This window comes from Mugil cephalus, chromosome 19 (assembly GCF_022458985.1).
Source record: "Mugil cephalus isolate CIBA_MC_2020 chromosome 19, CIBA_Mcephalus_1.1, whole genome shotgun sequence".
Lineage (NCBI taxonomy): Eukaryota > Metazoa > Chordata > Actinopteri > Mugiliformes > Mugilidae > Mugil > Mugil cephalus.
In genome coordinates this window covers 21,943,299-21,965,984 of record NC_061788.1, presented here as the reverse complement: position 1 = coordinate 21,965,984, position 22,686 = coordinate 21,943,299, and the positions used below count along the sequence as shown (strand labels likewise).

The window sequence follows — 22,686 nt, the reverse complement described above, 5'->3', positions numbered from 1 at the left end:
ATTAATAACTGATTTTTATTCTTAAGAAATTGAATATTTTGAAATGACTAGAAATCAGAATCTATGAATTTGGAGGACGACAAATCATGGAGAGCTTTTAATAAAGTTTCTCTTTTTCCACAATCACAAAATAGGTGCTGTGTTGTTTCTATATTTGTGTTACATAAATAACAGCAAAACAGAATTTAAGTTTTACGCTGAAGAAGTTGAACCGGAAGTGAATGCGAAGTGGCTAGCTCCAGCTAGGCTCAGGCTGAGCACAGCAGAATAAACTGGCTTGGTTTTGGAATAGAGGGCATTATCAGTAAGGAAAGGAGTTGTTGACGCGGCTGCGAATATGCTGGGATAAAATGGAGCACTATAGACACCCCTTTCCCTCGTCGGAGGTAACTTCAAAAGGTGGGACTTCGTCATGAACTAACTACTCTGGGAGGCTATGGTAGCGGCTAACCGTAGCCGGCTAACTCACTCAAGAATGCTCGAGTGTTGTTTGCTTAAATTTAGTGTTCGAGCTAACTAGATACTATCAGTGCAGTTTGCACTCACTTGCAGTTATATGTTATTTGCAGTCTGGATGCCAAGTATATACCGTGTTGCCATTTTTAACAGGCGAAAGCTGACTTGACTGATGTGCAGAGTTTTTACTTAGCCTGTTAGCAAGGTTAAGAATAGCAAGGAAACACAATAGCATCAGCTAACGTCAAACAAGCCGTCAATAACCGGCTTGTTTGGAGAAGACACTTAAGCGCCTCACTCGGTAGTAGTACGGCAGTTAATGTCTATTTTCCTTTGAAGAAGCAGACCATAAAACTGCCAGTACAGCGATGTTTCAAGTGACAAAGCAAACTTGACACTAGACTGCAGTTAGCATCCGCCGTATAATAGACAAACATGCTTTCAAACATGCCACTAAGACCCTACACAGGGCAAGTACTAGATAAGATTGTAAAAAAGAAAAAAAAACAACAACAAAACAAACTACTGTGTTTGTGTGATGAATTTCCAACGCAGTACTTTCTCAGTAGCTTGCATTTGACATGCTAACTCGTCCAGGCTAAGGTAACATCACGGGGTGGGATTTATTTGCCCTTGCTCCTAGCTTGCATGTGCTTGTTGAAATTATCAACACTTTTGTGTTCACAGTACAAATATTATGAGCTTATGGACTTTTGCAATAGGGCATTTGTTTAGTGTCTAGTCCCACTGGCATCCATATGACAAAATGTCAATAGTGTAAGCACAATTAATGTAATTGTTTTTGGGCTGTTGAGTCAAGCCTGACCAAATAACCACTCTGGCCCTGGTTGGTGACACAACATACAATGCTGAAGGAACAGCAGATGATTCATGAAGTAACTGTATGCACATATAATCCATTTCCAACCTACCACAAATGCACAGTAAAGACGCGCACTTACTTTGGACAAATTGAAAATCTTTTTCACAAGTCTTTGTTAACTGTGCAGCAATAAACTATTATTGATTTGTATTTTGAAATTGTAAATTAAATCCTCAAGCTAAAATCACAGTTCTGACCTGCACCGTGTAATAACAGTTGTCTCATTCTAAACAGCTACTGGCACCTTTGCTGTATTGGAGCCAAGAAAATAGTCAAGCAAAGGAGATGGAAAAGATGACACCTCTCCACTTGTCATCGGTCACTGCTTCAGCACTCTCAAACAGAGACTGAAAGGAAAGGCGTCCTCTGGCATACAGACAAGAGGCTGAGACAAATACAAAACATCTACAGCCGTAAGCTGCCCTTTGTAAAGCAGAGGAAATGGCTTTCTTGGACAACCCAGCCATTATTCTGGCTCACATCAGACAGTCTCATGTGACAAGTGATGATACTGGAATGTGTGAGATGGTACTAATAGACCAGGATGTGGATCTGGAGAAGTGCCAGCTTGCTCTGGTGCCCGGTAGCAGCTGTGGGTCAACGGGGTCAGGCTCCCTGAGCGAGGGGGGCACCAGTGTGACAGACAGTCATGCCTGTGACCTTTCCCAATCCATGGACATCACCTCCAGCTGGGACTTTGGCATCCGTCGGCGCTCCAACACAGGTAAGGTCATGTTGAGACTCTGGTAGGTTAGCAGGGCAGATTTTCTGTTTGGCAAAAAAGCAACTTGCCTCCTGTCATTATTGCGCAGGCAGCCAGAAAGCCTGCCCTGCTGTTGTTTGACGGGGGCTTGTGTGTCTAATCTGGGCCAGGGGTTTTGTGAGGCTCAAGTCAAATTGTGTGCCATTGGAAAATTGTTGACCCAAAGGTGGAAAGCATGTGATTAGATTGTAGTTCACTGTGTGGCTTTCATCAATTGCTATGAAGTGAGTGTCATAGTTCATAAGCCAAGCAGTCAGCACCAGATTGTGTTTTTGACTGTGGGTATACAACAGCTGCAGAACTGAATAATCAGAGGCTATGGCAAATAGAGTTGGGATTTTATTACTTTAGTTTGGTAGCTTGATTTTTGACAATGACAAGAAACATGTACAGAGATTTACAGAGGCTTGCAAAAATCGTCCCCAGCTGAAATCCAGTACCATGGTATTTCCCTTAAACTACAAGGCCACTGGGACTCTGAAAACAACATACATTGGATCAAAAGGAACCAGAGTGGAAGTCCAAACATCAGTTCCCTCCACGATGACAAGATAACAAATCATGGAAGCAAACTTATTATTTCAAATTGGGATACAATTTTTGTCATCATGTGGCATAATTTGTGTCTACATAAAATAAGAAAAGCCAGATTTTAATAAACTCATTCAGTTAGATTGCTGGATGTTGCAATTATTTTTAATATTCTCACATTGTATTTTAGGCAAGATAACACAACGTCTTTCTTCTCTTCAGTGTTTCATAGTGGTGGTGCTCTGTTTTGCCTGTAATAAACAGCATCTCAAATAAAAGGTTTCTTGAGCTAATTTTTATGTAAAATAGTATTACAATTTTTAATATAGTTGGAATACAAGTAGTGGCACTACATAAAACAGGCATGTTTTTGCGAGTCAAGTAGCCGCTATCCTGTATCCTGTTACTAGTATATGATAATGAGAGGAGACGAATATCTGCCTGATTCAGCCCAGGAGACTGATTGATCAGTCAAATCATGCTTTCTCTTGACACTCGTTAATCAGTTAGCAAGTTGTGTTTTCTTTCAGTCTTGTTGACATTGCAGCTTCATTCAGTCATTATTGTCTGTTGAGATTATGTGCTAGACATCTGTAGGGGAGGCTGTGGCTCACTAGGTAGGGGTTGTCGATCCCCAGTAGATGGACAACATGCAGAAGTTTCTTTGAATGTGTGTGCTTATGGGAAGAAATGGGTAGATGTGACTGCAAAGTGTCTTGGGTAACAGTAGGTAGAAATGTGCTATATAAATACAAGACTGATTAAAATTTGCATTTCTAGTAGCTTTTGTTATTGAATTGATTGGTGATCTGCTAATGATGTGAGTGTGTATGATCAGTTTAGCAGCAGCAGCAGCAGCACTCTCAATAACCTATACAACCCTATAGCAAAGTGTGGGGTTGGGTGCACAGATTGAAGCTGTTTTGTGTGGAATACAAATCTAGTTGATTTGGTTTCTAATTTGTTTAACAACATTTTTTTTTAACATTTTTCTAATACAAAGCGGCAAATATTGCACTCTTTTTCTTTCAAGGGCCATGTTTTCAGAATACCAACTCAGTTTTGTGATATTTCTGTATTTGCTCCAAAGTCAATCAACATCAAATTACCTGATCTGCCATTAAATGAGTCCACTGTGTTTGAGTTGGGATATGGGTGTATAATATGTGCTGTAACAAAATTGCGTGTAGCGAGTTTGGATAAAATGAGAACCTGTGTGAATCAGTTCTTAGTTACTTTCAGGCATTTTTTGGAAGGTTGACATGGTTTTGGTGTTAAAGGGAGTCCAAAGGTAGACCACTTGTCACCTTTTGACTCCCTTGACTTTTGTTGCAAGTTTGGTGGAGTGATGGAATTCTGGGTTGTGGGTAGATGGCTACTATTATCTCAGACTTTCAAACTTAAGATTGAATACTCACCTGTGGTGGATGTCTCATCAGGATCCCAACAAGATAGCTGTGAGAAACCTGGGGCTGCTGGTAAGATGAGAGGGTTGAACAACTTCATAACAAAGTATACAAGTCTTACTTGATTTTAGTTCTTCTTGGAGTATTTTACTTATGTATCCATTATATGTCACTGTATTTAAATAGTGTGTCATGTTGGTGAAAGTATTACCTGTCAGAAGGTCAGTGTTTTTTCCTGAAAACAAATGTTTTTTTCTCCTCATTGTTCTTATATTCCCAATGAAACAGAAGTGTACAGTGGCATGTATCCATACTCCCGTTACCCCCATTGGAACAGCTGGATTTGCTGCATTAATCAGTCAATAAAACATGGTCTAATCTTCGTCAAAGTCACAAGTTTAGACAACATGTTAACAAGCTAACAATACATCCATAACACATTTATTGAGAATTAAGTGTGTTGTCCTAGCTGTGGCTCAAATCTACTTATTTGATAATTGTCCTTCACTGCCTAAGTTCAGCCAAAATCATAATGTCTATTGTGTACAGTCCTCTTAAAATTGTCATCCTGCATCACCCAACATTCTGCTTGGCTCTGGACCCCATCCTGACATTATCCAGGATAGATATCTTGATATCTTTTGTCCAGGTCCAGAGGGAGCAAAGCATTCCCAAATCTTGACGCTACCTCCACTAAATCCAACGCCCTTAAGGATGACATGTTCATGTTCTGCTTACAACAAGCAGTGCTGCATGTTCTTTCTAAACACTTCAACCATAGTTACATCAGCCCATAAAGCATATTCCTGGTAGCTTTGTAGTATTGAGACATTGATGTTTTTCATGCCTCAGTCTTAGCAAAAGCGAAATGTCAAATTTCTTAAAATTCTTTAGTTAAGGATGAACTGGTGATAAATTCCACGTGAACAAAATGTTTAATCAATGTCAACACAGTGTTTCAGTTCTAATTTCATTAATAGAAATGGAAGTTTAGAAGAAAGAGTTAGAAAATTTAGAAAAGAAAAGAACATGTTAATGTGGGACATTGTCAGGTTTGAGTTCGTCCACCAATGTAATGAAAGTAACACAGCTTTCCCTCTCCAAACGAACATCACTTGATCAGAAGTAGGGTGGGGGTGGGTCTTGGAAAGCATGGTGGAGATCCAGCTGCAACTGATGCTGCATTTTAGACAACAAAATAAAAATAAATAGCTGGTGCCCATATTTTAAAGTTCAGCAAACGGTGACAATATACCAAACTTATTTTTTTTCGCCTCCGAGTTAATCTGTAACGTGAATGCTTTTAATGAGTTTTTAATGTTATCGGTTGCGATCTGTCACGTTACTGGAGATCAGACCACATTTTAATGCAAACATATACATAAATGCACACTATATTGGGGTTCACTTAATTTTTCTTGCCACTATAAATCTGAACCAAGTATTTTCATGATGATGATGACTTTCACCAAGTTTTTAGCAACTGGGTTGTTTACATTGCAACATAAATTTAAATGGTTCTCTCTTTTTTTTTTTTTTTTTTTAGCTCAAAGACTTGAAAGACTAAGGAAAGAACGACAGAACCAAATCAAATGTAAAAATATTCAGTGGAAAGAGAGGACATCCTCCCAGTCAGGTACGTAACCATTTTGAAATGTGGTCTAAGATGCACATGTTACTAATTTTGTTGGGAAACTTTTACTTGATATAGACTGTCAAGGAATCTGAATGTTGGAATTCTTTCCCTTTACCTTTTGTGTAAGAACACAGTAGTAGCTGCCTCCTCATACCTCCTCCCTAGCTGTGTTGCTAACTGTGTTGCTGTGCATGTTGTCGTTGTTCTCCCATGCTCTTTCCAGTGGACGATCTGGGGTCTTTGTTTGAAAAGCGGGACTTTAAAGACAGGCCACGGTCAACAGGTACAAAATCCACCCTTTCATTACGACTGGAGCAGTGTCCCCAGCAGCTCAACAACCCCTTCAATGAATACTCCAAATTTGATGGGAAGGTGAGTTATTTTGCCGCACGTTGGTTTGTGCTTTCAACTTTATTCTTTAAAAGCAACTCACTTAAATGAGTCTGTAACTAAGCACAAACAGAGGCGAAAGCAAGTAGAATAATTTATTCTGTTTTTGCTTCAGTTAGATTGAATAATCTTTTCATTGGCATGTTACATGAAAGTGAAGGCAGTTTGGTCACAAGGCAAAATTGCATTTTTACTCCCAAATAAATGTGGTATCAGTAATGACTTGAATAATCACAACTGCAGTATAATTGTAGTGGAAACATTTTGCTCTGCTTTATCACTAGGCTAACAACCATTCATTGTAACAGTTAATAGAAGGAAGCTTTTGAAATAGGACTGTAGAATAAATCATTTAAGATAATGACACATTAGATCTGATTTTCACTGCTGTCAAAATTAGAATGTTTGCTTGAGTGTGCTGTTGACAACTTTGTACATTTAACATCCTATAGATATACACTTTACACCACATTGGAAGGGGATTTAGAGCTCAATAGATTGCATCATTCATGGTTTACTACCCCACAGCAGTCCATTTTTCACGAGTGCGCTTGTAAACTGGGTGTAGGACCAACAATGATTCATGTGTAATACATGGAATAATGATAAAATCAAGATGGAGCATTTGGGCACTTGGACACAACAGAAGCTTTTATTTCCAACATACGTTTAATGAAGATGAGCCACATGTCACAAAACAGAAATAACCTCACCACAATGGTTTGGCTTTGGGATTTTTTAAACAAGCACCTATTCTTCTGTGTCTTGCATTATTAATAAAAGCTAGGACACAAGGGGGAATTTCTGATTTATTTTTTTTTTACAGAAAATTAAAGGTAGACCATGCTGTCTCTTTGATTTCTTAATGCAATTAGGTTTTTGTTTTGCATGCACTTTCTCTTCATCTTCAGGGTCACATTGGCACAACGGCTACAAAGAAGATAGACGTCTACCTCTCAATGCAGATGGCTCAAGAGAAAGTACATCCAATGACAGTGGTGACCATCGCAAACGCTCGTGTCCACGACCTCATCGGGCTCATCTGTTGGCAGTACACGAGCGAGGGGCGAGAACCCAAACTCAAGTGAGCATACGCACATCCCAAGACCAGTTTCACAGAATGAACCAGTTTCTGTGTAACACTTTTTTTCTATGACATCAATTACACCTGTCCACAGTGAGAATGTGAATGCGTACTGCCTCCACATTGCTGAGGACGATGGTGAAGTGGACACAGACTTCCCTCCACTGGACTCCAATGAGCCAATCCACAAGTTTGGCTTCAGCACTCTGGCCTTGGTGGAGAAATACTCCTCTCCTGGCCTTGCTTCCAGACAGTCACTGTTTGTCAGAATGTAAGTACAGAATCTGTAACAAATTCAAACATATAAGGGACATGTAGGCGATGATGATAGCAGATGGTGCTGTCTCATACCAGTTACTTAATCTGTGACTATGTGCCTTTTATATTACTATCTTATGTTGTAACACTTGAAACAAATCTAATTTCCAGCATCATGTCTACTTCTAATACCTCTGTTCCCTGCTGCAATAAATGTATTTTATACAGTATTTTTATGAAATGAAGATAGAGGCAGAGAAATGATAAGCAGTTCTTTTACACTGAGAAGTTTTTTTATTCATGCATATTGAAGAAAATAATGCTTATACAGAACAGACACCCTCTTATTAATGGGGAGGTGGCAGGTGATAAATATACCATAACTTATAAGATGTGATGGCAACATTGACGTGAACTGAAAGTCCCTAGTAATCCCTAAGTAGTTCAGTGCAGTATTTTAAAAGCAGAGACAAGTATTGGATTTCTATCACATTCCCACCACTACAGGACATTTACAACACTGGGGTCACAGAAAGGACACACAACATCATCGAGGACTGCACCCACCCACAGCACACACTGTTCACACTCCTGCTGTCAGGCAGACGCTGCAGAGTGTGAGAGCAAGGACAACCAGACAAAAAAATAGTTTTGATCTGCAGGCCATCGCACTACTGAGTCACTGACACATCACTGATTGACTACAACTTTGAACTTTTTAACATATACCATCTCATGCCTCATCTGTACATATTGGCAACAGTGTGACATTTGCACATCCCCTTTGCATGTTGCACCTTATACTCTCACTTTTTTATTTTTATTTTGTTTTCTATGCTTAGAGTAAGTTCATCTCCTTCATATTATTTTAGTTTATATGTGTATTTTAGTTGTGTGAAGGGAACTTGTAAAGTAATGGTGGCCGTGTATATATGACAGTAAACTTCTTGAATCTTACATCTTATCAAGCTAACACCCAACACAAATTACTAATAAGTTCTGAGTAGAGATCGGCATATCGGGCCATCACGTGTGCTTTTTACTGGTATCAGTATTGCATCGGCCAATACGTGGGCGTGTTTGCTACATATTGTAGACTTGTGGATACCATACATTACATATATATCCTTACGATGTTCACCCAGGTTTTTCATAAGGTTCAATTCAAAGAGCTGTGATGATTGTTCATGTTGGTGTAGTAGTGTTTAGAAATAAGAGGTCCACACTATATTGAAACAGAGCCATGGAGAGTTGTTAACAACAATCTTAACTTTCTCCACCTTTTCCCATTATAGAAATGCTGCTCATGGATTCTCTCTAATCCCTGTGGACAGCCTGAAGGTAACGATGAAGGAAATTCTCCAGAAAGCACTCAAGAAGAGGAAAGGCTCACAAAAAGGCTCAGGTAATGAAACTTTACAATTTGCAAGATGAAGAATGTGTGGTGTCTTTTTATGTCATCTGAACCATTATGGTTCTGGGTCATTATGTACATAAACTGATTAGACATAACATTACAACCACCTTCCTAACATTGTGTAGGTCTCCTTTGTGCCTCAAAAACAGTGACTCATCAGAGAATGGACATGGGCCTTCCGAGGCCATGGACCTTTTGTTATTGGGGGGCCTTTGAGTCCTATGGGTCGAAGGGATGGGCCTCTGTGGATCATCCCTTAGATACTTGATCAGTTAAGGATCTCCTCTAATTTGTAATGCAGACTGAGCTATTTTTATGCAAAATAATGAACAAACAGCTGAATACCTCCTCAGTGTGTTAAACAAGGACATTAAACTGAAGTGGCATTTGTCCTCAAAATTCACATGCCTCTGTATACTGTTGCCTTATATACTATTTGCTTCTGTTTATGATCCTCCTTCTTCTACAGGAGCGTCAATATATGCAAAATGGTGATGAGGTTGTTTCTATCAGTGTGTCACAAACTGCCCAGATTATAACCTAACCAGTCCAAACTCTCCCATCCTCTACTTGCACATATACATACAGACGTGTGATCATGGGCCGTTGTCTCATTTACATTTAGACGATTATTGATCATTTGCTGTATTTACTCAAAGGTGTGTGTCGCACACACCTTTTTTGCAAGGACAGTTTGAGGTCTAGCAGTGCTGCTTTGTTGGAATATTGATTCCTGTCCTCTCACTCACAGGCAAAAAAAAAGTGGTTAATTTCAAACGTGATCAGCTTGTCCTAAGCTTCATCGTTATCACTAATAGTTTTACTTTCCGTCCGTAAAATCATCCAAAACCAATACGTATGATGGCGTGCAGGTTCTATTCATTGCATAATTTCTACATGAAGAAGATAAAGTAGAAGAGATGAGATCAGTCAGTTGTACTCTTTATATATTGCTCATTTCAGTGTTCAGAAATTACGTCAAGTATCAGAGACGTTTAGAACACTATAGCTGATTAACTGGGAAATTACTCTAGTCTGCTGTAAAATAAAGGGTTTAAAAATGCTAATTTACCTAATATTTAAACCACTGGACCAGGCATCAAGGACGTATTTCATGTTCACCTTGAGTATATGTTGTAGTGCCCTAGTATATAGTGTCATTGCCCTCATATAGCAAATTAGAGATATTTCCAACTCTTTTAAATGCACAAAACATCAAAGTATAATAATTCTGAGCATATAGAGCCAAGCCTGTGAAGGCATGGAGCTAATTTAATGTCAGGGCCTGGCAGGAACAGGGATGAAAGGTGCAGATGCATCTGACTGGAAGAGGCTGTGAAATATGATGTGCTGGAAGGCTGCAGTGTTGAATATAAAACGATGTGGCCTGTGCCAATAGATAAGACACTACTGAATGGTGCTTGTGCACACTCTCAGGCAAACTGAGGTGACATTTTGGTAGGTGATGATGGCTGCACCTCAGATGATGTGCTGCATCTGAACTGCAAATGAGCTGCCAGGACTCAGGGGAAGTGAATGTGATGTTTGTACCGTTTTCTAATTAAACATTTCCCAAATCTGTCCTGAATTTAATACGTACTGTAGATCCAGATTTTTTTTTTTAAAACATGACTTTTAGGAAAAAGTCATTTTAAAATAAGTACACTTGCAGCTATGCTCACTCTTAGATTGAATGATTGAAAAATTGCAGTTTCATACAAAACAGCATTCCATTTTTTAAAGGCTGGAAAGCTCAGACCAACTCAGAGCCAAGTTCTTTTCATGCTCAGGCTGACAACTTTGCCCTGCTTTCACAGGTTATTTTCATTTGTATCGTGTGCAGAGCAAACACTACTACTGCCATTCATAGTGTCTCACTTTGTTATAATTATTGCATCTGCTAGATAAGACTTGTAGTTACTACGATAATGTCCACAGCAGTCAACTAGAGTAAAATCAAGCTAAGGATACTTCTTTGACCCACTCTTCTGAGTCTATTTTATGGTTTTATTTATTTATGTTCATTGTTGGGAGCTGATAATTGTATCTTGTTAGATCTGACCTGTAGAGGCTAAACATTAATGGCTACACAAGAAATCTAATAAATGACAGACCTTTGTTGGTCTGCCAAGAACTTTGAGACTGAGGTGATTGTTACTGGAATGTGCTATCCAAACTTTGAAATCATAAACAGAAATCATCAGGTAACTTATATAAAATGTGCTATAGTAGTATAAGGGTATGCGCTGAATTTGTTTTCTCTACCCAATTCACTTTGACAGATTGGTACATACCTCTAATTACAGCTGATTACTTTCCTGTTAAAAGGAACGATTGCTAAAATGCAATCTGACACACAAGCAGTCAGACAGTCAGAACGGCTGGAAACAATTCACCAGTGTAGCTTATGTGAGTCCAAACCCAAAAGGAGAAATGTCCATTGAAGGTATATGAATAAATGTTATAGCTGTCTCCCTGCCAGCTCCATAACTGCAGTGTTGATGTTTTCTCTCCACTGTTCTCCAACAGGGCCCATGTATCGTCTTGAGAAACAGACAGAGCCAAATGTTGCAGTGGAGTTGGACTCAACACTGGAGAGCCAGAACACCCTGGAGTTTTGCCTGGTCAGAGAAAACAGTAAGTTTCCCAGTGGGTCTGTTATACGCTTGTCTGTCTGTAGAAATCTGTTCATGTTCAAGTCATTATTATTAGCATGGTTGATGTCTTCATTTTCCTAAACCCGCTGTAAATAAGTTTTCATGGTGAATTTGTGATTTGTCAGGTAGTGTTACGACTCTATGGTGTCATTAATTTGCAAAGTAACATGGCTGCCTTTATTGTTATCTTTGACCAGATCTACACGGTGGACTAAACAAAGTTTTGTTGGTCATATGAATTTTTGTCGGAAGTTGATATAGTAAATATATTTGTTGTTCCTCAGTGTCGTAGAGTCTGTTGCTGACACATTGTTATTTTGTAAAAGTTTCCTCTGTTGCGTTTGTCCCATGATATATTTCTTTTGTGGAATTATGCATACATTTTTTTAATGCAGCTCAGGAAGAATAAGCTTGATTCTTGAATCTCAAAGGAGAGTTACAGGTCATGGATAAAATCATGTCCCCCAAAAGAGACGTTTTTCTTACTTTTGTTTTCCCTCTGTCTTCATCAGGCTCCAGAGGAGAGGAGAGCTCAGAGGAAGACCCTCCTATTGATATCACCTCGGTCCAAGACATGTTGAGCAGTCACCACTATAAGTCCTTCAAAATCAGCATGATTCACAAACTGCGTTTCACCACAGATGTCCAACTAGGTACACACTGCTTTCTGCAAGCCGTTTAAACTTTTTTGCATATTTATTCTGTTTAATTGATACTGTGCAGTTTACAGTGATTTCATTGGCGAATTTATAATTTAATACAAATTTATGGAAATTCTTGAAACACCAGTTCCTGAATTCCAGATATAACAAATCTCTTTTTCAGTCGATAACAGTTGAATTCCATCTGTAATGTCAGATAAGAGATTTCAGAATCAGAATCTGTGTCGTCATTATACAAAAAGTACAATAACTTTTAGTACTAGAGAAAGGTGGGGCTCTTCTTTGACTCTATGTGGGCAGCCACTGAGGAAGTCCTTAATCCAGAGGAAGGTGGAGTATGGTAGACTGAAGTTGTTTCATTTTGTTACCAGTCTGTTAGGGACGATTGTGTCAAATTCTGGGCTAAAGCGAATAAAAAAAAAAAACTTATCATCACTGTCCTTCTGTTCCACATGGGTCAGGGTTGTGTGGAGGGGTAAACTAGTGGGGGTTTAATGCGGGTTATAGTCTTTCAGTGATGTCACTTCTAACCTATTTCTCAAAACACTTCATAAAGACTGCGGTGAGAGCCACTGCGACCTGGTCGACACAGTCCTTGTGCTCCCTACCAGTGACATCATGCCTTGCGCCTTTCTGGTGATTTTTGTTCAAAGTAGGCAAATAAGCAGTTCAGCTCCTCCACCAGCACAGCATCCCCATCCACAGTGGTGGGTCTGGGTTTGTAGTTGGTGATGTTATGTGTGGAGGTGGTCTTCATTTTTACTTTTATAATCCTGTCTGATGGCCCTTTTCAGGTTTGCCCTGGCTGCACTGTACACTTCCACGTCACAAGACCTGAAGGCCATGTTCACAAGCAAGGTCTTGACCTCTCTTGATATCCAGGGTTTATGGTTGGCACACCCCCAGATATGTTATAATACGCATGTTAGTGGTGACGGTATCGGTGCAGTGCTTGATGTAGGAGAGTAATGTACTCCCCTAGGTCCTGGGATTCAAAGATACTCCAGTCTATATTATTAAACCAGTCTTGCAGCTGTGAGGAGGCACTGTCAGGCTGTGTTGTCATAGTTTATGTAGTTGGAGGTCTCTTTTCCTAATAGGTGGTCAACTGGTAACATAAGCAGGGATACGTGGTACAACTGGCCCAGGTTGGGTGTTGCTGTAGCCCTGTTTGCTGTTTAATGTTGTAGTAGACTTTATCCAGTAGGCACAGTTCACATGCAAATGGCATTTAGGAAACATTATTTTGAAGTCCACAGAGTCATGAAGTATCATGTGTGCTGCCTCTGGATATGTCATACAGCTGGATGCTAATGGCACTAACTCGCCTAAAGACCAAATCAGCCTTAGCATCAGGAGCTATGTACACTGATGTGATCGGAACAACTGATGAAATCTCCCAGTGGAGGACAAAAGGTCTGCATTTAACTGTCGTATATGATCTGGAGGGAGACCTAGATCATTGTTTCTGTGAGTCCTGTTTTTTGTCCGGGTGGTTCAGAATGCAGTCTGTTGGCTCCACAGCTGAATCGTGTATTGCTGAGTGAAGCCATGACACAGTCATGTGAGGAAAAGACTTTAGGTAGGTGGTGACTTAACTTCTTGAATTGGTTTTAAACTCTGTCAACATCTATCATTGCAAACCATGTCTTGAATTGGTATGCAAAAAGATAATATTATAACCTACACAACCAGCATGCAAAAACACTGGAACTTGAAACTAAAAATACAAACACATCACAGATGAGTTTTGCCCAAGAGTGTTTGGGTCAGTTACATACACTAGCTTGTCTGAGAGCCATTTGTAGAGTCACCATTGGGTAAGGAGGAGTTAGTTAGCCCTAATGTTACATTAAAGCATTACAGGACAAAGGGTTAGATCAGTCTACAGTTTGTCGCTGTTGTAGTTTTCCATTGAGCCAGCCAGACACACTAAAATTAGCAGCTGGGCAGACAAAACAATGTTCACGGTCAGTTCTCATTGTTTCCCAAACTTTGAGGATGAGGAACCCCCATGAGGGTGAACAACCCAGTTTGACTCCCTGTAGGACATCTTTTGGTTTTGCCTTTTGATTGTCACCCGAGTGCATCTCATGTCTCTATTGACAATCCTTCACATTCCAGCATGTGATTGACAGCTGACAAAAGCGCCATATACCACCAGCTGCGCCAGCAGAAGGTGTCTCCTGTACTTGGCTTTGGAATCAATGCTGTTGCTACTTATGTTATCCTGGAAGTACACTCAACACAAACATGCAGCCTATAACCAGATTGAGACAAAGAGGGAGTAAGGGTAAAGGTAAACACATTTGTCACCACTGGTGGCTTTGAGCATTTAATACATACAGGCACTGCCAAATTAAACATCCAGTAAATTTGGAGGCCAGGTCAACCCCTTGTGCTGTTCTTCATGTTTTTTGAGTTGTTCCTTTTAGCGTGTGTGCCTGTGTCAGGCTGCGTCAGGTATGAAGTTATCTGCTCCATGTTCACCATTTTTTGGTTGTGTGTTAGCATGTTAACGTTTGCTAGCTTTCATTCACTACGACATCCAACCTGAGGTGGAAGAGAATTAATTAGTTCTGAAGGTTTTACATTTTTTAATTAAAATGACAAATGCTTTACTTTGTTGTCCAGTATTGAATCGTTTTCATGTGTGTAAAATGTGTAATCTAACTTGACATGTAATTATCTTTTCAGGCATTTCAGGAGAAAAAGTGGAGATTGATCCTGTGACCAATCAGAAGGCCAGTACTAAGTTCTGGATTCGTCAAAAACCCATCTCCATCGACTCGGACCACCTCTGTGCCTGTGACCTTGTAGAGGAAAGAAGCCCCAGTGAGTAGACTGAAACAGTTGAAAGCCCCATCTTCTTCTCAGTGAAGATGTAAAGGGTTGGCGGAACGTTTTACTGAGAGCTGAATAAGGACAAATGCAAAATACACTCATATATTGGGGTTTTTCCTCAAATTTTAATTTTCAAGTCCTAATGAAAGTTTACCCTCACCACAGGGATTGATTTGATGGTTTTTGTGTTGCTTTCACCATATTGACCTTTGTAGAGAAGATGGATTTTTCATGGAACTGTGAATATTTCAATTTTCATTCTCTTCTGTTGAACCAATTAACCAAATGGCAGGCTTAGGTGGATTTGTGATAAAGAAGTATCTACACATACTGTGGTTTATTTTAGCTGACACCAGTCCAATAAAATATCAAGTGTGAGGAGCAGATAGGGACATATCAAGACTTCTCTGTCTCAGGCAATTGGATTACATTTGACTGTTAGAGCTGATGGAGCCAATGAAGGCGTGAATAAAGACACATGGTGTGAAAATTCCCTTTACTTGTTTGTAAAATCAGTATTTATGTTAGTATGGTGCCAGGCTTTCTCTTATTATAGCACATTCCTTTAACATCCTTATCCTTAAAATGCACAAATCACATTGACATTTCACATAATCCTATTAACAAATTTGTGTCGAATGAAGAATTAGATGGCATTTCTATTTGAATCATTCATTGGCGCATTCTTCGTTGATCCTGCTCACATCCAGCAGCCTCTCAGCCATCTCGTCCTCAGCTCCGAGGACATCTGACACTTCCATGACTTACCTCTAGGGTGACACAAAGACATGTGAGATGGGAAGACAGGAAGAGAAGCAGTCATTGACATTATCTGTCTATGATTTCTGTTTGGTGTCAGTTCTCATCTCATTAAACATATTTGTGCTCTTTCTCTTACAGGTCATGCAATATTTAAGCTCACTTATCTCAGCAACCATGACTACAAGCCTCTCTACTTTGAGTCTGATGCTGCTACTGTCAATGAAATAGTTCTAAAGGTGAGTTTAGCCTCAATGTTGTTTGTCTTTTCTATGGTTTACCAATTAGGTTTCTTATTCAATCATGTAGTGACATCTGCTGGATGTGGCAAAGTACGCTGGGCATCTAAGAAAAATAAATGCTAATATTGGAATAAGTACACCAATCAGGCATAACATTATGACCACTGACAGGAGAAGTAACATCGATCATCTTGTAACAGGACAATGTTCTGCTGGGAAACATTTGAACCTGTCTTTCATGTGGATGTTTCTTAGACATGTAGCACCCACCCAGACCATATCCGACACCTCCACTACATAGAAATGACACTCCTTGATGGGTGCAGCCTGACACACACACACACACACACACACACACACACACACACACACACACACACACACACACACACACACACAAACAGTTTAGGAACAACTCAAAAAAAATTAAAAATAAAAATACATGAAGTACAGCACAAGATGTTGACCCGGCCTCCAAATAGATAGATAGATCCAAAGACCCCACTAACAACATTCTGTTACCAGACACCACAGGACACCCTCAGAAGACCCACGTCACAGAAATAACCGCATTCAGAATATGAATACATAATGCATACAATGTGTTATATTTTCTCTCATTTATTCACTTAACACACAGGAGGTCCATTAATAGGCTTTTAAATTTCCCTGTATGTGCTTAGGTTAGTGTGTGTTTTGATGATGTAATGACATGTTTTTCCACAATGTTTATTTCAGGTGAACTACATCCTGGAGTCCCGGGCCAGCACCTCCCGGGCTGATTACTTTGCCCAGAAGCAACGGAAACTAAGTCGGCGGACTAGCTTTAGTTTCCAGAAGGAGAAGAAGTCCGGCCAGTAGACAGAATGAAGCTGCTCAGCCATCTGTCTTCCTGTGTGTGAATGCACACAGACAAATTTACAAGGCCTGGTAGTGCTACTCAGAGAGCATCATGCTAGTTCTCAACCGCCTAGGTGTGGAGACTGACAGATATGTCACATCAGAGAAGATAAGTGGAAGAGAGTGACGGGCTGAAAACAGGCCAGGACCATGTGTCTGCTTCAGCTCATCAAGGTGGAAGCCTCAGGATCTTCACATGTGAATGATTCCTAGAGCAATAGGAAACTCATTTCTTTTCCTGAAAATGAAAAAGACTGAAAACAACTGTGGATAGAGTTTTGTCGTTGTAATTTCTTTTTCTTTGTTAATTCACATCCTCTGAATTCAGGCTCCGTCCTTAAGGATGGATTTATACAGCTTCAACAAGATGTTTATGTACACCCAGCAAACAAATCAAAGCTATGTGCTGAGCTATGCTTCTGTCCTCCTCCTCCTTCATCAGATTGAACACATTTTTAATGTTCTGTACATAGACATTTTATATTCATGAAATGAAATAATAATGATGATGTAGAAATAAATTCACCCACTTTGGATTTTAGAGAACATGTCTGCCTTGAATGATGTACATCCAGTTTTTATGGTACATTAATCTAAGAATTAATTTTAGGATTAACTGGCGAATCTGTGTTGGAACAATTTTTATTATAGATGGTTTGGTTGAATCATGACACAGTTTTAAGATTTTAAAGCTGAATATCTAAAAGGCTAGAGGAGACTGCATCAGTGTTGAGAACAGAAACTGTCCTACGTCATGGAGACTGAAAGCCTATCAGGCATCAATAGTTTGTTAAATTCACATCGAACACACCACTCCAGATTCCACTCGTTGTGTTCATTCTTGTTTCTATGGGTTAGTCCATGACATGTCCTGATTACATCTCACAGGTCCTGAAAAAGAGCAACCTTTGATCAGATGGAGACCAGTGTGAAGTCTGTCCCTCAGCCAAGTCACAGCAAGGGTGGATGATTATTATCTTACTTGTCAGGTAAAAACATCCTGTAGTCTGAAGTCAGATTCAACTGGAGACGCTTTACTAAAGTCAGCCATAAAACTGATAAATGCAACGAGTCCAAAAGTACAGAAGAAAGAATACATTTCAGATCTGATTTTGCATTTAATAAAATTCTATCCAACCGTTATCCATGTGTCATACACAGCAAATGTACTGTTGGAATTTTATATGACTCAGTTTAAATTACATCAAAGGCCAAACAATTAAGTAATTAGGTCATTAAGGGTGGGGCTGCTTTGGGTGGCAGGTGGGTGCCAATAGTTGCTGGCGACCTGCCAGGGCATCACCCACCTTAGCTCCACTCCTGATTTACGGCCCAGACATGTGGATTTACTCACAAGCCACTGGAAGTGCTCTGCTGGAGTTTCGCTTTTAAAACAGGTTGAAAGGAAGCAAAGGAGTAACCAGGATACGACAGGATGCACATTTTATTGCGATGTTTACACCAATGTTTGCTACAGCAAACTGCAAGAACATATATACACATCATAAATACACATCATCTGCAGTCTAACCTTTCAGTTATGTTAATTGAATTCATATTAAAATGTGATAAGATATTTTAAAAATAATGCAAAGCACAGTAACACCCTTAACAGTCAAGCACCACATGAAGTATAGTATGAGAATGACAACAAAGGTGATTCCTCTGCCTCCGTGCATGCGGGGAAGACCGCAGAGACACCTGAGTCCTAGTGGCTACACGGTGAGGAGGCCCTGCTTGTGTGGGGCGGGTCAGGCAGACGCTAGGGTTTAGCTGAACCTACAGTTATAAAACGATGTTTTGAGATCTGATCCCATATCCAGTGTCAAAACCACTGGTCTGAAGTCATTTCATTTATATAGATGTGTAAAAATCACACACTAAATTACCAGTAAAAACAAAGCTTGCTACCGGGTTCATTTCCATAGTCTTTGCAGGATGAAATCTGTGAAATGTTAAATATTTATCACTTTGTTGTGTTTCTTGAGCCTAGTTATTAGGTGTTGGTCATAACTAACTGAAACTACTGTCTGTCCGGGTGATGATACATTCTTCCGTTCTTTTGTGCTCTAATATGACATAATATACGTAGGAGGAGGAGTTGTTAGTTTTCGGACAAGTTTTCAACATTGGCTGCTACTCACCTTTTGCCTTGAAAAGCAAACAGTTCCACTGCCATCTGCTGGTCAGTACCTGTATGACCTCAACATGTGGCCTCGTCCGTTAAACAGAACAAAAACAAGTATGAAGTATATGTACACACTGCCTAGACATAAATCACCGACTGTCTATGTTAAGCTGCTGCTCTGACCCACACAAACCTGAAAACGGTCCATTAAGTTTGCCAGAGCCTTCCTGTCTGGGCCTTTCACATGTATTTCAAGTATCAACAATGACAATAATAGATGAATTTTAGAGATAACACTTGGGGCATATTTGTGATTTTTTTTTTTTTTTTGGCAGGCTTTCTACAGAGGCTTAGTTTATCTTGGCCCTTTTCAAGGCTGTTAACATCTCTCATATTAATATAAGCACAGGCAGCGATAGTGAGTATATTGAAACACAGCTGGAGTTTTAATGAGCTGCTGTTTAGGGACCAGCAATGTCCTGGCCCGTCTTGAAGAGTGGTTCATTAGGTGATTCTGAGAGCTGTGGAACATACAGGTGTTCACTGCTCTGGATGTCTGGGCCACTGGGAGCTGCCAAGAGGAGTTAACAGAAAAAGCAGGGATTCATATTGCAGGTATTTACTGTTAAAGCATCCAGGTGATCAAAATATAGACTATTTAATTATTTGATATTAAGTACAGTGGATCATTTTACTGTCCTGTTTGTTTTATACATTTTCTTATCTGTGTATCTATGAGAAACAAATCCAGTGCGTTTGAATGTAACTTGATTCTGTCTAAAACAGTCAGTGTCTTTCTGGTGACACTTTTAATCTATCAGTAAGAATTTAGTTTGTCTATTAACACCTAGCCTGGCCCTTACAATCTTTACACCCATCAACACTTCTAAAGTATGCACAAAAACACAAATGCTTAACACAGTGTGGTCTAAAGATGAGACATGTGCTGGAACAATTTCTCGACTGACTTTTTTGTTCTTCATCTTTGCATGCTTTGGTTTTGTGCTTGCCCAGCTATTATAACTACCTAGCAATATTCCTGGAGAGTGTAACTCAAACATAAAGTTTCCCATGCGCATTACTAAAAACTAATCGGGGAGATAAAGCCAAACTAACGTTTTCCCTCTATTTCCTGCGTCGATGGTATGAGAGGCTAACCACGTCTGAAATCCGTTGCTGCGCTTGATACACACACACAAGACTGATATTCATTCAGAAATATGGTCATAATAACAGTTTTGAAGTAATGACACAGATACTGTGTGTTGTGTTGCAGATGGATACTACTGAAATTAGCATGCCCACCAGCCTTGTCTTGTAATACCAAATAAGTATTTCAAGTGCTGATAGTGAGGTATTGCAGCGTCCACCTCAACATCAGAGGAGGAAGAAGTAGAGGTGTGTATGAGTTTATTGTTCTTTTATACAGTCAGTGATTCTTTCCTTTTGTTGTAGGCAAAGGCAAGTAGGCAGTGGATGATACAGTAAACGCAGCAAGGGAAAACAACCTTAGAAGAGGATGCACAGGAAAGCCATGCAGCTGTGGCTCGTTGCTATGCCTCAGCTTCTTCACACACCAGTGACGATGTCCTCCTGGAGAACTGGTCTCGGACTAAGTTGAGACTGTGCTGCCGATCAAGTGAAATGAAGGTTGGTTGGTTTGCAGATGATTTCAGTGCTACAGCAGTGTGATGATAGTAGACATGAGCACCAGTTTCTCCAATGTCCATGCGTCATATGTAATTATAATAACAATCTGAAGCAGTCAGTCAGTGCCAGAACAAGACTATTAATCACTTAGACCGCAAGAGACTGGTAAATGGGCGCAGGGTTTAAAAGTTTTAATTATTCTGCTTCCATGCACATATTTTTACTGATTTATCATCAACTGTCATGTCTCAGAGTCTAACTTCAGCCTCTTTGTTTCATTTTCTTCACTCCCATACTCACATGGCCTAAATTCTGCGTGAACACACACAATCTCCAGAGGGCTTTCGGGGCTGTGCCTGCAGTTGAATGGACAGTGCTCTAATGTGCTGCACTTATCTGAGCCTCTACAATCCTGTCAGACTGCCAGCAGTCACAAAAGATGCTGAGCCCAGCGGCTTGATACCCAGCCAGAAGAAGGAGGCCAGCTCTATTTAACCCCACTGCTTTACATTCTTTCACTGTCATGTCCTACATTCAGTGTGTACACGCATGCACACGCGCACACGCTCACACAAAGCCGAAACAAAACCCACGCCCGGAGAAATTCAATGATTTATTGATTGTGAAATCGAAGGTGGAACATGCAGACATGTAGGACTGATGGAGGTCATCTCATCTTCAGAATCTGAGGCTCCATCAAGTCACACTGAGATCCCTGGAGAGAGAGAGAGAGAGAGGGAAAGAGAAGGAAGGGAAAGTGGACAGGAGAGATGGGAAAACCAAACTAACCCAACAACACAGTGTCAGTACTGTTGGCACAGCAACCAGCAACTCTTTATAAAACTGCTGGCTTGGATTTGAAATAGCACCCCAGTCTCATATCAAAATGGGAAATAACTTTGTCCACAGTAGACAACAAAATCAAAATCAGTCTCACAATTAAGACCTGAGAATTGTAAAATGTTCATGTTTTTTTGTCCTGTTGTTTTCTGATGGTCTGTACTGTGGACAAACGTAGCTATTTCACATTTTGACATGAGACTGGGTTGGAACAGTGAAGACTGAAAGTGGGACATTGTGCTTACACGATGGGTCTTATGCAAATCTTTCCTTTTTCTACTCAACTTTTTTTATGCGTGCTAGCTTATTTCTTCCTACCGCTTAAAATAATTTGCACACCTGAGACTTTTCAACATTTCTTTATAAAAACATCAGCAGATTTTTACGCAGTATGTCAGTTTAACTGAAATATTATGCCTTGGAGTTTTTTCAGGAAAATGACCCAATATAACATATCCGTAAGGGAGATCACAGATATGTACAAATGAATAATTCATTTTCTGGCATATTATCTCGGATACATTCATTTGATTGGGTTCTGTTCGTCAACTTTAAAGACTTGTGTGAAGTTCTGATAATTTTTTGAGTCATTTTTATCCAGAAATATAGAAAAATCTGAGTTGTGCAAATGTTATTAAGCACCACTGTGTATATACTGTCCTTTTCCCCTCTCATATTGAGTCTGTAGTTCTCAGAAAGGCTTGTAATTTAGGCCAGGGAGTACAGCCATATGGTGATGTTTATAGTGCGCTGCTGTCTTCTGATTAATTGGTACAGTATGTCTGCAAATGGGATTTTGCTGACTTCATGAGCACTTTCCTTTAGAGCTACATGAGTATGAAGAGGCATTTATTTTAGAGCCTAACCCTAACCCTAACCCTATGGAAATTAAACCTATCACAGTGCTTTTGTGGGAAAATATTCCAAATTTCCAGATTCCTTCACTATTGGTTTCAAAAACTTTTGACTATATTTCAGGGCCTTCTTCGGCAAATAGAACTTGTTCAATTGTATAGATAGAGTATATCAAGTATAGATATTAATAATAGACTTAGGCTTAAATAGGCTTAAAAGTGAAGCCAAAACTAGTAGAGCTTCCCCTGGTGTCTGGCTGTCATAAACTCCACCTCCTCCATAGATGGAACTTGGGTCAAACTAAAACACTAAAGTACACAACTTT

General features: G+C 39.8%; 1 protein-coding gene across 1 annotated transcript; it reads left to right on the top strand.

Annotated features, from left to right (window-relative positions):
- The first annotated feature begins 214 nt into the window (after positions 1-214).
- mapkap1 (MAPK associated protein 1) lies at positions 215-17,429 on the top strand. The gene is made up of 12 exons (XM_047570515.1): positions 215-399; positions 1,574-2,063; positions 5,586-5,675; positions 5,899-6,047; positions 6,977-7,149; positions 7,244-7,420; positions 8,703-8,812; positions 11,354-11,461; positions 11,994-12,134; positions 14,841-14,978; positions 15,888-15,985; positions 16,727-17,429. Exons 2-12 carry the CDS (start codon positions 1,781-1,783, stop codon positions 16,847-16,849), a joined length of 1,590 nt encoding a protein of 529 aa, XP_047426471.1. The 5' UTR covers positions 215-399; positions 1,574-1,780; the 3' UTR covers positions 16,850-17,429.
- The last annotated feature ends 5,257 nt before the right edge of the window (positions 17,430-22,686 follow it).